Source organism: Podarcis melisellensis (genome assembly GCF_964234715.1).
Source record: "Podarcis melisellensis genome assembly, chromosome: 11".
NCBI lineage: Eukaryota > Metazoa > Chordata > Lepidosauria > Squamata > Lacertidae > Podarcis > Podarcis melisellensis.
The window spans coordinates 3,420,010-3,436,612 of record NC_138543.1 but is presented as its reverse complement, the minus strand read 5'-3'; the positions used below and the strand labels follow the sequence as shown (position 1 = coordinate 3,436,612).

The 16,603-nt window shown below is 39.8% G+C and overlaps 1 protein-coding gene across 1 annotated transcript in view; it reads left to right on the top strand.

The window, feature by feature from the left end:
* The window catches only part of CARNMT1 (carnosine N-methyltransferase 1), a 31,440-nt gene that overhangs the window by 10,206 nt on the left and 4,631 nt on the right, over positions 1 to 16,603 (top strand). Inside the window, exons 8-14 of the mRNA XM_081930869.1 lie at positions 742 to 822; positions 1,104 to 1,126; positions 2,989 to 3,872; positions 7,657 to 7,852; positions 9,222 to 9,385; positions 14,843 to 14,983; positions 16,034 to 16,212. Of these exons, the coding sequence (XP_081786995.1) occupies positions 742 to 822; positions 1,104 to 1,126; positions 2,989 to 3,872; positions 7,657 to 7,852; positions 9,222 to 9,385; positions 14,843 to 14,983; positions 16,034 to 16,212 (1,668 nt within the window). The remainder of the gene's footprint in view (positions 1 to 741; positions 823 to 1,103; positions 1,127 to 2,988; positions 3,873 to 7,656; positions 7,853 to 9,221; positions 9,386 to 14,842; positions 14,984 to 16,033; positions 16,213 to 16,603) is intronic.

The window sequence follows — 16,603 nt, the reverse complement described above, 5'->3', positions numbered from 1 at the left end:
TCCACCTCTTTTGTCAGAACACTTCAGCATCTGTCTCGTGGTAAATGTGGATGGGAAAGTGTGGGTATCTGAAGATGGATATATAAAAAACAAAATAAAATTCTCTGTTAAGCATGTGTACTCAGAGGTAAGTTCAGTTGAGTTCACTGGTAATTACTCCCTGGTAATGCATAAGATGGGGACACAGGTGGCGCTGTGGGTTAAAGCCTCAGCGCCTAGGACTTGCTGATCGAAAGGTCGGCGGTTCGAATCCCTGCTGCGGGGTGCGCTCCCGCTGCTCGGTCCCAGCGCCTGCCAACCTAGCAGTTCGAAAGCACCTCCGGGTGCAAGTAGATAAATAGGGACCGCTTACCAGCGGGAAGGTAAACGGCATTTCCGTGTGCGGCTCTGGCTCGCCAGAGCAGCGATGTCACACTGGCCATGTGACCCGGAAGTGTCTCCGGACAGCGCTGGCCCCTGGCCTCTTAAGTGAGATGGGCGCACAACCCCAGAGTCTGTCAAGACTGGCCCGTACGGGCAGGGGTACCTTTACCTTTAATGCATAAGATAGGAACTTTAGGCACCCTTTGCACTGTTAGTGTGTATGTTTGTCTGCAGCTTTTTAAAAATTCACCTAAAAAAAGTCAGTACATAAAGCTTATGTGAGTTGTGAATGTAATGTGGGTTGCACTGGAAGGTAGCCTATTGAAAATTTCTGGCTGTACTGAAGATGTTTTGACTACTTCACTGCTCCTCTTGCAGTTTATCTGGATGGAACTCAATCACAGGAAGACCTTTATTCAAGGCTATACAATGATATAGCACAAGAACTGGAAAAGTCAAGTAAGTAGCTAGTGGAAAGTTGGTCTAAGAGTAGTAGAATATGTACCTGCTCCTTCAGAGGGAGTACAACTCCCATCTAGGGCAGGTTGCCCGCCTAATTCGCAGAAATAGGAACCTCCAAGCCAGGAGGGATTCAATCTAACTTAATTTGATGATATAACCTTTTTGTGATTCTGTCCAACTTGACATCTAAAAAATCCATAAAAACTAATGAGTGTTGATAAAGAAGCTATAGCCCAGAGTTTGTGAATGTGTGTGTTTTTTCTCTTCCAACCTTTCAGATGATCGTGGTGCTATTTTGCATGTATAAAGCCTTGGCCTCGATGAGAGCAATAACAAACCTCATACATGAATATTTTAATACGTTGTGGCTAAAACAATGTTTTAAGAAGCTAATTGAAGCCCTTCCAAAGCAGCACTGAATCAAGAGCGTATGTGACATTCTCATGGATATGCTTTCCAGCTAGTTTATTTGGAGTTACTGTTCTCTTGCAATGGTGCCATCCATTTGGAATCAAAACCCTAAAACTTTCAGAGTGTACTAAGAATGCTTGGACAGAAGAGAAATTACGTATCATCTCATAGATGCTTTCTTCCAGGTGCTCAACAGTCTCTCCTCCTTGCTTAATGCAACAGTGAATCTAGACACATCCACTGTCCTTTTCCTCCCAACAAAGAGGGGCAAACTTTCTATTACCCTACCTGCACCTCAAGTGTTTTCCACTCTACTCTCCTGAATGCATCCTTTGTGATACATCTGTTCCTCCAATGTGAATGGCATTGCAAGCAAGGTACCCTTCAGTGGAGCATCAGGATACTTTTGTAAGGCTTGGTAACTTAAATATATTTTAGATATCTAAAATCTGCTTGCAGGATAGCTGATTTTTTTTATTACAAAACAATCTTGTTTAATAAAAAAATTAATCAATTCTGAATTACAGGCAAGTTGTCATGATACATAACCTTATTGATTTTATTAAAAGAACCTTATTGATTTTATTAAAAGGGGGAAACAATTACAGTAGAATGTAGTAAACCCTGTCAGATACTCTGCAACCTAACAGACCATTGATAAGGGGTAAGAGAAATGACAATTCTCTTCTCCGCAAGGCTGCCTAAAATCATACATAGTTTGTAACTATGGGAGTCTATGAAAGAGACCAAGTCAAGTACATTACAAAAAAATCAAGAGAAACAAGCACTGGTCTTCATATACTTGTTTCTTAAATTGGTAGTGGCTAAAATATGCTCCGATGGAAATAGGGCTGATCATTTAATGATTGATTCCCCATCCCCTTGAATTCTGAATAGAGGCCAATAGGTACCGTATTTTTCACTCCATAGGGCGCACCGGACCATAGGACACACCTAGTTTTTAGACGGGGAAATCAATAAAAAAAATATTTCCCCCCCCCAGCCCCAAAGAGCAGCGTACAGGCTGCGTACAACCTCTCCCTGCCGGAGGGGTTGCACGCGGCTATGGAACAAGCCAAGGCAGCGAGCGGGATGGATCCCGCTGGCTGCTTTGGCTTCCTCTTTAGCCCCGCGCAATCCCTCCCTGCCGGGAGAGGCTGCGCAGGGCTAAAGAAGCCATAGCCCCGTGCAGCCTCTCCCTGCCAGTGGGGTTGCGCGTGGCTATGGCACAAGCCTGCATTCGCTCCATAGGATACATACACATTTCCCCTCAATTTTTGGAGGGGAAAAACTGCATCCAATGGAGTGAAAAATATGGTATTTACCAATAGGTTTCACAAGGTTCAGCCCCAAGTCTGCAAAATGCGCTTTGTAATAGATAATTATTTTTTCTTTTGCAAGTCCCGATGCATTTTGTAGCATAGTAAGAATTTTTTTTTAAAAAAAAACATAATACACAGACTGGTAGTTGGTATATGGTAGGATCTGCATTCTAGTGGCAGAGTAATGGAGTCTGTTACAGCCATAATATATTCTGTTCCCTCTTCCTATAAGTACATAGTGGGATGCTGTTGTCGCCATGAAAAAATTAGGTATCTCGCATTAAAATAACAAGACTGCAGCAGCTGTAGCTAGATGGATATTTTATTTATTTCATAAAATTTATACACTGGATACTATTCAATACAGATATACACACCAATTAACTTTCTCAGCTTTAGATGAAGGAAAATACATCCCATTTCCCCGCAGAGGCCTATAATGCTTCTGTATCCAAGGCAGCTTTGGGAATCCATCCATTCGCTTGCCACTTTACTTGCTCGTCGACTCACCACGGCCGCGCTTTTGGCCGCAGAGAAAACGCTGGGCCCAGTCTTCAGTCTGAGGAGGCCCCGTGGGGTTTCAGGGCCGGAACCCCGACGGCCGCGTCCCCCCGGGGCCTCTCCCTCGCCCGGCCCCTTCCGCGGCGGGATGCCCAGGCCCCGCTTCCCCCCTCGCGGAAGGTCCGCGTGCCGCCAGATGGTGGGCCCGCCAGGGAGGGAGCCGGGCGAGCCTGGTTCGCGGCGCCCGCTTCGCCTCAGCATCGCTCCCCTGAGGGAGCCGCACGACGCCCAACCCCCGCGCGTTGGGCGGCTCGTATCTTCCCGCGAGAATTCGTTGGTGCGAAGGGAGGGAGCCTGGCGGCGCCACGCGCCTGCGCAGTCTCACTTTCTTTTTTTGCGGAGATCTTTCTGCGCGTGCGCGCGCGGCCTGAGGCGGGAGGAGGAGCGGGCGCCGCCGTGCGGGCGGGCGAGAGGCGGGCGCTCCCCTATGAAGCCGGAAGCGCGCGCCGGGAGCGTCAGCCGTTGGGCGTCGGGAGGAAGAGCGATGTCCGCCGCCGCCGCCGCCGCGTGCGCTCTGTCCCGGAAAAGGCAGCTGCCGCCGGCGGGGAAGGCGATGCGCAGGGGGAGCCGGCGGAGCGGGCCCGGCGGAGAGGCCGAGGAGGCGGGAAGGGACGGGGAAGCGGCGCTGGGCGGCCAGGGGCAGCAGGCTCCGCCGCAGACACAGCCGGCGGCCGAGGGCGGAAAAGAGGAGGAGGAGGAGGAGCTGGAGAGGGAGCACTTCCGCAGAATCATCAACGCCTTCCGTTACTACGGGTAACCGGCTCCCCCCCCCCCCGCCGGGCCTCTGGCTCTCGAGTAGGCCCCCTCCCCGATCCACTGGCTGCCCAATAAGCGCGCCAGAGGGCGGTGGCGCCGCCATCCCATAGTACCGGGGGGGGGGTTGCTCCTCCCCAGGAACCCCGAGAGCTCCTTCAGGATGGAGGAGCAGCAGAGAACTTGCAGCAGCTTCTCCAAACTAAAGTTGCCACGAGCGTTTGAGGGGAAGTCATGATGCTTAACCTGGGATAAAGTGGGAACAGGGTAAATAAAGCAGTTAGTTCTGGATATTATACAGGCAAATTGGCAAGCACCCTTGTAAGATAATAGGAATGTAATTCAGCACAGCTAATTAACAATAGGATCAAAATATCTTCAATAGAAGCACTTGCCATTTGACTTGTGCACCAAAAAGCTTGAACCCTTGAATTAAAGTACCTGCCTTATTGTTTGTGCCATGCTAACAGTAAATACTTGTGTGGGACTGCTTGCTTGCATCCACACGTTTCAACTTCAGACATCAGACTGGGAGGATGCATCCAGACAAAAATAAGTGTAGCTTTTCCAAAACTTACTACATAAACACCTAATAGAATTCTAATGAATACAAATATGTTTCTTTATGTTACATATTAAATAGTGCTTTTGGTTCTGTTCGGCCTCTCAGTATTCAGTCCCTTGGTAGTTCCTGTCATTCATTGGGTGGTGCTGGGCAACTACTATTTGATAGCTTGGCCTTGGCAATTGGTGTCTCTCAAGCATATGAAACAAAAAAAGTTAAACCAACAGTACGTGGCAACCCATAACAATTCCATAATAATTATTGGGACAGCACCAAAGTAAGACCTTCAGTTTTCCATGGCTAGGGTAAAGAGGTGCATCTTCAGCAACTGATGGAAGCTTTAAAGAGATGATGCTATGTGTGCCACATTTTTGGGGGGGTGGGTGGGTAACTAATAAGAAAGCTGTCACAAGCTGCAACTCCTGTGAACTTATGAGAGTAGTGGAATATATATTTTTTAAATATTTTATTAGTTTCCACAAAAAAACCAAAAACAAAATCATTACATTAAAACCCACCATAAAATTAAACATTTATAACAACTATATACTCAATCAATATTAAATCCACTTTGTGGAATTATTTGAATCCTCCAACTTCCCTCTATCCTTCCCTTGGTTCCTTTGTATTATCTTCATTCATGCATGTCTATAAAATCTTTATCTCTTAAAGGTAAAGGTAAAGGTACCCCTGCCCGTATGGGCCAGTCTTGACAGACTCTGGGGTTGTGCGCCCATCTCACTTAAGAGGCCAGGGGCCAGCGCTGTCCGGAGACACTTCCGGGTCACGTGGCCAGCGTGACATCGCTGCTCTGGCGAGCCAGAGCTGCACACGGAAACGCCGTTTACCTTCCCGCTGGTAAGCGGTCCCTATTTATCTACTTGCACCCGAAGGTGCTTTCGAACTGCTAGGTTGGCAGACCTTTATCTCTTAGTTACCTCCAAATTTAAATATTGTCTATTACATTACAAGTGGCTTTTAAAAAAAAATCCTGCTAATATATTAACTTGCATACATTGCCTATGCAATAAACATTTCCCATTCTTTTTTATATTTGTTGTCATCTTGATTTCTAAGTTTCCCAGTTAATTTCATCATTTCCGCGTACTCCTTTAACTTAGTTGGCCAATATTCCTTGGTAAGGACTTCTTCCTTCCCGTGTTAAGCTAGCAATATCCGAGCTGCCGTTGTCGCATACATGAACAAATGATTGTATTCTTTAGGTAGATCCATTACTGTAATACCTAATAAGAAAGCTTCTGGTTTTTAAACAAAAGTTACTTTAAACATTTTTTTCAATTCATTATATATCATTTTCCAAATGTTTAAAATAACCTTACAATGCCACCACATATGGTAAAACGTACCTTCTGCTTCTTTACATTTCCAACATTTACTTTCCCTTGTTTTATACAATATAACCAATTTAGCCAGTGTTAAATACCACCTATACATCATTTTCATATAGCTCTCTTTAAATAAGGTACAGGCCTTAAATTTTATATCATTCTTCCATGTCTTTCCCAATCTGTCATCTGCATATTATGTCCCACATATTTTGTCCACTTTATTATAACACACTTGACCTCTTCATTCTTAGTTTCCTATTGCAACAACATATTGTATATTTTTGATAATTTAATACCACTTTCTATTATTTCTCTCTGGAAATTTGAAATTTCATAGGTGAATCCTTTCTTTTTATCATGTTTTAATACTTCATTTACAGTGGACACTCCGGATACGAACTTAATTCGTTCTGGGGGTCCGTGCGCAACCTGAAAAGTCAGCAACAAGAGGTGCCGCTTCCGTGCATGCGTGCGATAGAGCACTTCTGCGCATGCTCAGAAGTGGCGCCTCTTGTTGCCGACTTTTCACGTTGCGCACGGACCACCAGAACGAGCGCTTCTGTGCATGCGCGCGAGGCGAAAGGGTTTGCTCCATTTGCAACCTGAAAGTTATGTTACCTGAAGGTAACGTAACCTGAGGTACCACTGTAATTGGAAATATGGTGGCCAGTCTGTTCCCTTTCCTTTTTTTCTATGTAGGACTTTATTATAATATGATTTACAAACAGTTGGGGTTCTTTGCCTGAAAATCCTTCACAGAATGACAAACCAATAATTTTGTCTCTCTAGAAAGGAAGCGGGATAAACTGCTTGCCAGAACAGCTTTTCTTCTTTACCTTTGGATGACCCTCACTTTCTGATTTCAACTTCAGTTCCTAGTCATTCAGGGCTTGATATGCTAACAGACTCTTGAATTGGGCCCAGTAGCTTACTGGCAGCCAGTGGAGTGTTGGTGTTTGCCACACCTGGCTTATTTTAGGTTTCAGGAGCTGTAACATGTTATGGTAAGATTGAGAACCACTTCACATATCAATAAAATGGGGACTAGGATGCACCAGTGCCATGTCTTATAGCTTGTTAGAGTGACTCTTCTCTTTTTAAAATTTTGTATCCCGTTCATGCACACTGCAGAAATCATTGTATACACACACTGTACTAGGGCTAGCACCTGTCTGCAGTCAAAGCTTTTTATAGCTGTATTTATTGTATTGTATTATGTTATATTATTATATATTATATTATATTATATTATATTATATTATATTATATGTGTATTTGTATGATAATGATCAGTGCACTTGACTAATACTCAACATATTTCACTCCCAACATTCAAAGGAATAAGGAATATACTTAAATCATCCACTTAAATCCATAGGACCTTAACAGGGCAGTGCTTTATTGGGAGAATCTGAGGTGTAGAAAAAGCCAGAGTCCTGCTGCCTCACACTGCCCAATGCACAAGGGCAAATCACGGGAACAGGAGGGCTTTGGAGCCAGTTTCCCTAATATGACCCCAGGACACTCCCTCCCATTACACAAGATGTTTCAGTGCCTGCAATAGAGAAATTTGGAGGGTGGACCTCTGAAGCTCCACTCTGTTCTGTCTCCTGGGATGCCCTTCCAAGAACAGGACTACATTCTGAATTAGATAGTTTTGATTTAATTGTTGCTGCATATGTTTGCTTTGGTTGCATGGTGGGATGTACAGAACTCATGTATTTCTTATACAAGTAACCATATAAATGTAGAATTAAAAATAGTCCCAAAGTAGGAATCCTCAGTGGGTTTACAATACTAATATAGAACTTCAGTTTAATTTTGTTTATATTTGTTTCTGATGTTCATTTTGTGTTTTTTTAAATTCTAGAATTAATATGCATGAAAGAGTCAATCGTGCAGAAAGACAGTTCAGATCCCTTCCAGCCATTCAACAGAAATTGCTTCCTCAGTTCCTTCCTCATCTTGACAAGATTCGGAAATGTATTGACCATAATCAAGGAATCTTGCAGACAGTTGTGAATGACTGCACACACATGTTTGAAAATAAAGAATATGGTGATGATGTATGTATAAATTGTACTTCAATGCCAACTATTTTCTACTTCCCCTCTTTTATCAATTTTATTTATTATCACATCATAAATGTGTGTTTTCTACAATTAATGTATGTTTTATAGAGGGATGGGGAACCTGTAGCCTTCCATATCTTGTTGAACTCTTAACTTCTGTCATTCTCAGCTAGCGTGTTCAATGGCAAGAAATAACGTTAGAAACTCAGATGTACAATCAAATCGCCAAATGGCACCTCAAACCTAGATTATGGTTGCCGCAATGGAATGTCTAGGTGCCTTTTTTTAACAATGAAGTTTATTGATGTTGTTGCTAATGTCATTTCTGTACCGCTTTAGATTTTAAATAAATCTCAAAGCAGTTGACAACACATTAAAACATTAAATGAAACCAGAATAAAACAAATTCAAGCTTCAAGTAAAATATCTCATATCGTTCTCTAAGAGACATTTTGCTTTTCCCAGTTGCCAACCTGGCATCCAGAGATCTCCATGAGGTTGCAGTTGGACTTCCGCCAGTCCAATTGCATAACACACCTGGCTAGTTTCTAACACTGGTAAGAAATTATGCGAATTGGAGTCCAACGAAATCAGGAGGGCCACAGGTCCTCTTTCCCTATTATGCAGGGTTAATCAGTTATGAATATTATTCTTGTTCCTTGATACATATTAAATCATTTGATTAGGCCACTTGATGGTTGTGTCCAGCGTTAGTAACTATATTTTTACAGTTGAATAAGCATAAAATTTCAATCTTTGTAAGTTAACTATTATTGCACATTTATTCTATTATTTGGGCTGTATCACTTACCTCATAATTCATTTTAAACGGTTCTTTTCCTTGCAGAGCTTTTCTTTGATTTCACAGACTACATATAACTTAATGGATCAAGTTCAAACTTCTCAGTGAAGTCTCGCAGTGTGTGGAAGAAGCCCTCACTCAGATAAAATATGCAGTTTCCATGCTAGCTTAGCCTTCCACAAGTATTACTAGTCCATATATAGTTTCCACAGGCCAATTTGCCCATACTTCTCTGTTCTCAACCAATTTAGAAAGGCCTCTGCTTGTTTGCCTAGAACAGATTCTTACTTGCTGTATGTAGTGAAGTAATGTCTATGTTTAGCCCCACATCTTTCCTATTTCACTTAATAACTGTCCTGCTTTCTATAAAGAAGTATATTCGGAGAATGGTATGCTAAGGGTAGATGTGATGTTTTCATGCTTACTTCATTTATGATTCAGTTATGCATATAGATGAGTCTCAGCCTGGAGGTGAGAAGGAAAAGGCCTATCAACTAACTGCCCAACAGTGTAGCATTGTGAATAACAATTATTGATTTTCTGGTTTTACACTTTTCTCAGGAAAATGGAAAAATTACACCAGCTTCAACTTTTGATATGGATAAATTAAAGTCCACCTTGAAGCAATTTGTAAGAGACTGGAGTGAAACTGGGAAACCGGAGAGAGATTCCTGCTATCAGCCAATCATTAATGAAATTGTAAAGAACTTTCCAAAAGACAGATGGTAAATCATTTTTTAAAGATGTATTTGAAAGGAAGGTATGCACAAGAATGCATTAGTTGCCAATGATCTTTAAAACTATAAAATACTATTAGAATTGATCTTTGAAAATGTCCATGTTAGCTGCACAAGGAGAAGTTATAATAAACTTTGGCACACCTTACTAATATGATTTTGCTCAAAATGTTAAGGTTCAGCAGTTCAAAATTATGGCTGCACAGACAACACTCCAATTAGGTTGGATTAGCACCAAGAAAACTTAATGCATACTGTTTATATTTTATCATGTGGAAGAACATGTTAGATATAAAAGTCTGATTTGGCTAATATTTTGATGTAGGGTTCTACTGAAGATATTTATATCATCAGTATCTAAATAAATATTGCAGGAGATGAAGCTACACATTGGAGGAGAAGCTGAAAGCTATCCTTAAAGCAAAATAGGAGAATAATTAAAGAAACACTATAATTCACATAATAATTTTTATTTTTTACTCTTTATTTCCATAAATGTGAGGTCTGATTACACTGGTTATAAATAGCTAGCAATATTATAGCATTGGTTTCCTTACAGAATCAAAATGGCATTTCACTCATGATTCAGAGTGCCTCTTCTAAGTTGTCACTTGGCTCTCTTGACAGAATTCCAATTACAACAATGGTGGGCTAGTCCAAAATAACCAGCCATCTCCAATCTCACTTTTAACTTAGCTTGCAGTCAGTGTTGCTGCATTACCTAACAAACAAGAGTTTTAAAGAAGATAAACGCTCAAAAGCTCATTCAAAATATAACATGAATACCCTTCCCTTGTTAGATTCAAGGCATTCAAGAATGTCTTCAATTGTAGAAAAATATACGGTAAGTTTTTATACATCTAAATAAAAAGGTGTTTTGCTTTGTTCTAAATAATCACATTCTCCCCCAGCTTAGTTGAAAATGGAATGTTTCCAAATATTTGGTAATTTAAGTTGTGTAGAAATGCTTATAGATGAAGATCAGCATTGTACATTTTCTGTCTTCCTACAATGTACTCTTTTTTGTTGTTGTTGTTCTATTTTATAAATTTACTGAAATTTGACCTTTGTGGCCTACACTAATGTTCTGTTAAAACTGTTTGTAGACAGTTTATAGTAAATCTATAGTAAATAGTTTTACAAATAATGTAACTTATTTATATTATACTGGTAAATAAGCTGGATTGAAAGTGGAAATAAGTTTAAGGCTTCTTTTTTTGAAACTCTTGAATTACAAGCTGAAATTAGAAAAGTTGATGTAGATGTTTTATACAAAACAGTCCTGTGCATGTTTGCCTAAGTAAACGCATAGTCTTCAGTGGGACTTATTATCTAGTATGTGTGTTTAGGATAGAATCCTTAAAACATCCTTTGATCTGCACTTACAAGTAAAAGTGTAGATAATTAAATACTGAAATTTTTTAATGCATAGAATATGAGTTGCTCACAAACCCTTTTCTTTCTAGTTCAAATGGAAAGTATTTTTTTATTTTCTAAAAGAAAACAAATCGTGCACAACAAACTTCATAATTAACTTCTGGACATTTTCAGTTGCTTTCAATGAACTGAAAGTTAACATGTAAATAGAAGTTTGTTAGGATCTAGACTGTTGTGGCTCTTAAATTACCTACAACTCCTACTTCATTGTAGCTTCAAAAGTCACCTACCTTTATGGAATGTCTTGTAGAGGATATCTATGTAGTGATCTTTCTTAAGTATTTTTAGAATCCTTGTTTTAACTGAGTTAAACTTGCTGCTCCATTTTATTTCTCAGTTATAAAATTGTGTATCTTTCTGCTTCTTAGATTTGTTTTTGCACCCCTGTGAATTTACCAGCACACTTAATTACTTTAGTAGGTGCTGTGTAGAACTTCTAGTCAGAAAATTTATATTTGATAGAATGAATTATGATTGGAATTATGATTGTATTAGAAACTACTTTAAATGGCAAATAATTGAATTACACATTATATATTGAAAAGTCCTATTTTTTTCCCTTTTAGCTTGGGGTGTATCCATTTTTTTATTTTTTGCTAATGGAAAGCACTTCCACTTGTTCAAGGCAAGGGCAACTTTTTCTGATCACCCCATTCACTACTGTTCAGTGACCCCCCCCCCACAAAACAGGTCCTGATGGTTGGGCGAATCCTTGAAAACAGTATGGGATATGGTGCAGGGTACTGCAGTCAGTACAGAAGGTTTGAGAAAATGAGGTGTCCTAACTTGCACAAGTGGAGGCGCTTTCTGCTACTGCAAAGCTATAACTGGACATAATCTATTGGGCACAGTTACATATCATAGGAAGTTACAGTTATACTGTACCATGAAAGGACAGATTGTTCCTTCTTTGCTCCTCCTTGCTAATAATAAGCTGGAGCAGCAAACCACAGCACATGACTTAGTGTTATGTCTGAACAAGGAACCATGGTAATTTTGCTCCAGACAAACCATACTCTTTGTTCTTGGCTTCCTGGCATAACACTAAGTCAAGGATTGTGGTTTGTTGCTCCCACACACTAGTGAGAAAGGACCAAAGGGGAGACGATCTGCCTTTCAACATTAAGCACTGCTTATTCTATGATGCATGAATGCAGCCACTGTATTTTAGCATTCTAAAGCAGGTGCATATGCATCTTAAAGTCTTTGGCTAGCATAAGCAAGTGTTAAAAGAAAAAAGATTACAGGACTGTTGAACAGTATTCTGATTAAACAAGTAATTTTTCGTAACTAGAGTGGAATTAAACGTTCCATCGCCGCAAGAATTTCTCCTTATGTTACAGAACAGTCAGTCTCCCCTTTTCTCTCCCGTTGTGCCTCCTAAGTCTGTTCTAGGATTTCTCTCAATCCTCTGGAGCAGATTTAGAGATGGTGTGGGTTGTGGGGAGTCCTGTTACACAAGTGGAAGTTATTTAGTTGAATACGTGTTAGAAACTGAGATATGAAAGCTAGGAGCTAAATGGCACCTAGCTTATGGGCGCCACATCAGAATGTCTAAGCACACTTTTTTAATAACAAAAATAAATACAAAGCTGAAAATGAATTAACAGCAGCTAAAATCTTATGTTCGTTTTTCACATGGTCTAGTCCTCATCTGACGACTGCAGATGTCCCCTGCCCATCCCCCTAATATTCTTAAGAGGGTTCCTTCTCCAGTCTTCAGAGAGTGGCTGGAAGTGGGGAGGCAGAAAAAGGTCCTCATTTCCTTCCACTCTGCAGACAAGCTCTGGATTCTCCCCTTTCCTTCATATAAATATATCTTTTGGTGCAACAATTAACACATATTACAGGCCTATACAACTGATGGCAGAGACACCCACCTTGAGTGTCCAGTTCACAAATAGAAGACTTCAGTGTCTTTCAATAATCCCAGTCCAAAATTTGTTTCGATTTTATTCATCCCTGAGAGAGTCTGAGGTAGATCACACTTTAGCATGCACTACTTAAACCAAACCTATTTAAGCCAATCTGAGGCCACAGAGTGCAAAACACTGCCTTTCTGTAAGGGCAGCTGAGAGGTGGAACCTATCAACTTGCCTGACACTGCAGCAATCTCTAGGAAGTCCAGTGGGGAGGAATGGCAGTTTTAATCTGATATCTTAGGCACAGAACTGCACCCAGAGCTCAGAAACTACTTGCTCTAATGAAATTCCCTGTCGCAAAATGTGCCTAGAACAATGGGAGTTCGCTGAATACATCCCACAATTTTGAAATACCAATGTGACAAAAGCAAATTGAGCTATTTCTTGGCAGAATGTTTTCCTTCAACCATTCTTTTTCCAAATCATAACATTCTCTGAACAACCCAAAATATATTACCAAATCCAAATTCTTAGGTTTCAGGCAGTATTTGTAGTCTGAAATAAGTAGCTTATCTGTTTCTTCCTTTTTTGGGTGGTGCTGTTGAATTAATTGATGTGACTTCTACTACATTTTGATTTGTCTGTAATTTTCAGAAAAATGGAAAATAATAGATTGGAGCTATATAAGTTTATTATTCAACTAAGATAAATCTTAAAGTCACACATTGACTTTGAGTGTAAAGAGTTCTGTACACCAGTTGGCTTCCTTTCACTGAATTAAATGAGCCAGTTATTCAAGATTGGAGAGCTCCCTGTGTGTTGAAGCTGGAAACAGCTGCACCTGATTCAGATTGCTTTACATAATGCTGAAGAGGAGTTAATAATTATAAGTTCTTCTTGTGTCCTGAAAATCAATCATGCAACTGATGGGTCCATAGCTAATTTCAATATTAACATTTTCAAACACCATTGCCAGTGTTCTGTTCTGTTCTAATTTTTCCCACATGTTAAACATAATTAGTAGCATCTGCATTTGGGCATTATGGGTCTGTTTTATGATGTAAAATACAATAACTGTCTCAGATTTATCTCACTGTTAGATGTTGCAGTCACCCCCACCCCCCGTACAATGAAGAAAGAGAGTTGCATTACAAGGAGGAACTTGGTTGACTTCTTAAATCTGAAATATAGTTTGGAATAGTTCAACAAAGAAAATATGCTGGAAGCCTATGTTTGCCTTAGGACAGGGAAAGCTGACATGGTACTCCCTAGATGTTCCTGAACTCCAGTCACTATCAGCACCAGCCTGGGTGGCCAGTGGTTAGGAATGATAGAGATGCAGTCCTGCAACATTTGGGGGACACCATGTTGGCTGCATGTAACTTAGAACATGCCTCCAAAGACAATAATCAAATGTTTAAACTACTTTCAGGATTTGGGATACAGGTAAAGTATTTGTGTTCGCAACAGATGAGCAAATTTGTATTGTTAAGACTCGCAACTGAATAAGATTTGTCTTGGTGGTTTATAGAATGAGAATGATTATTTGAGAAGTCATCCATCAGAGCTAATTGTGTAGGTAAAATCCAAACAGCAGCAGTAAAAATACATTTACTGTAATCGGCTGAAAGTCATAATGTAGTGACAAAGGTCCCACTACACTTTAGTATAGCCTTACTGAACCTGGTACTCTGTAGATGTTTTGGACTACAATTCCCATCACTCCAGCCAGCACAGCCCTATAATGCTGGGGCTGCTGAGAGTTTATAGTTGTAGTCGAAAACCTCTGGAGGGCAAGAAGTTGCTGAAGGCTGCTTTACTACAGTCTGTGATCAAAGAAACAATGGCTTCTCCCCCTTTTGAAAATGAAGCCAGTAGTCAGAACATTCAGGTCCTTTGTGGGACAGAGAACAGAAAGAAAGAAAGCATTGAAATTCACATAGGAGGAGATCTGGAGATACTAGGTAAATATAAACCAAATTTAATATTATTTATCTGCTAAATAATGTGCTAATTTGGGAAATAGCACAAATTATCCATATAAATGTGATCAAACACCTGCAATATGTAAAAACCCTTAACAGGGCTATTCATTCTATCAAATATGTTTATTAAATGATTAACAATTATTTTTGTTGTGTTACAGGGATCTCTCCAAAGTTAATATCCTGGTACCTGGTGCTGGGCTAGGTAGATTGGCCTGGGAAATAGCTATGCTTGGTTATACTTGCCAAGGAAATGAATGGAGCCTCTTTATGCTCTTTTCTTCTAATTTTGTACTCAACAGGTACTTAAACTTGTTTTCAGTTGTTGGTTGCTTCTTTATACATGTAGTTCTGTATTTATATCTCTGCTTTGGCCAATGTCAGACTTCTTTAAACCACAATTTCCCATTATTTTTTAATTGGGAAACTGTTGATCAATCCATGCTTATTAACTACAAAATGATAATGGTTTCCTATCCAGGTTAATAAGCAGAGGTTAAACTACAGTTCTCCAGAGCTTGGAAAAAGAATTGGAAACTCTGTAATGTGTAAGCAACCCACCATATCGGCGTGAAAACAGGGAGCGCAAGGAGAGGAGGATATGGGCATGTAGTTCATTCTAGGATCCATCCATTTATCAGCCAAAATTCATTATGTCTGGATCAAGCTCCTGTGTGTACATGTTTATAAATCAGTAGATGGAACTGCTAAAAACATGACATTGAAAAACATTTGATACTTTATTCATTTATGTACATAATTTATACCGTGACTTAAAAAAAAATACTAAGTTGGTCCCTGGCCTCAGGCTTACAGTCTAAAAAGACATGACACACAAGGAAAAAGCAATAGGAGGGAGGAGGGGAAAATAAAGTTAAATCTTGGGGAGGGCATATAACTTCAGGTATAAATCTGTACACACATAGTTATAATAATGTGAAGAATTTGAAGATAGGTTCATGAGGAGGAAGCATGCTGGAGAACTGCATTACCTGCAAGCTATCAAAACTTTAATTTAAAAAAATGTTAATAGGATTAACAACTAACAAAAATTAAAGCTAACCTCAATCTATTGCTTTAAGAATCTTAGAATTTACTATATTTTGAGAAGTAGAACCAGACTTTTAAATTTTGAATGGTTTCTCTGATTGCTTCTTTTGTAACTCTTTATTGTTAATGAATAATGGACCTTCAGGATGATGTTAAATTAACTACCTCTAAATGCAGATTGAGACTCCCTATCAACTTGTGTTACCGAAAGTCAAACTAAAAATTTTAAGCTTTGCAATGTTTACAAGATTCTCTTCTGAGTGGCAACGTGAAATTGTTGTTTTGATAATCATATGTTACAGATGCTCTGAAACTAATTCATACAAACTATATCCCTGGATACATCAGTTTAGCAATAACAAGAGATCTGCTGATCAGATACAGCCAGTTTATTTCCCTGATGTTGATCCTCACAGTCTTCCTCCTGATGCAAACTTTTCTATGACAGCGGGAGATTTTCAAGAAATCTACTCTGAGTGTAGTAAGTAAGAAAAAAATAACTAATATTCAGACGATAAAATTTATGCCGTTTGCCAATCCTTAAGAGAAAAACTGTAAAACAAAACTGTGTTTTATTAAGTATTTTAATGCAAAGAAAAATCAGTCCTTATGTTGTAAACTAATTTTCTACTTCTTTTTTTAAAAAAAACTTTAATATGCCTTCCCCTGTAAGTTTATCTTCTTTAAATGTTTGTTTCCCCTGATTCAAAAGTTAAGAAGGTGAAATTGTTTCCTAGAAGTTACTAGAAACGTGCACAGATTGTTGTTTTTAGTTAACTGACTTGCTACAGAGGTTGTAATTGAAGATTAGGTGTGACCTATTCCTCACTAAGAGTAAGCAGGGCATATTCAGTAAGCAGTGAACACTGTCA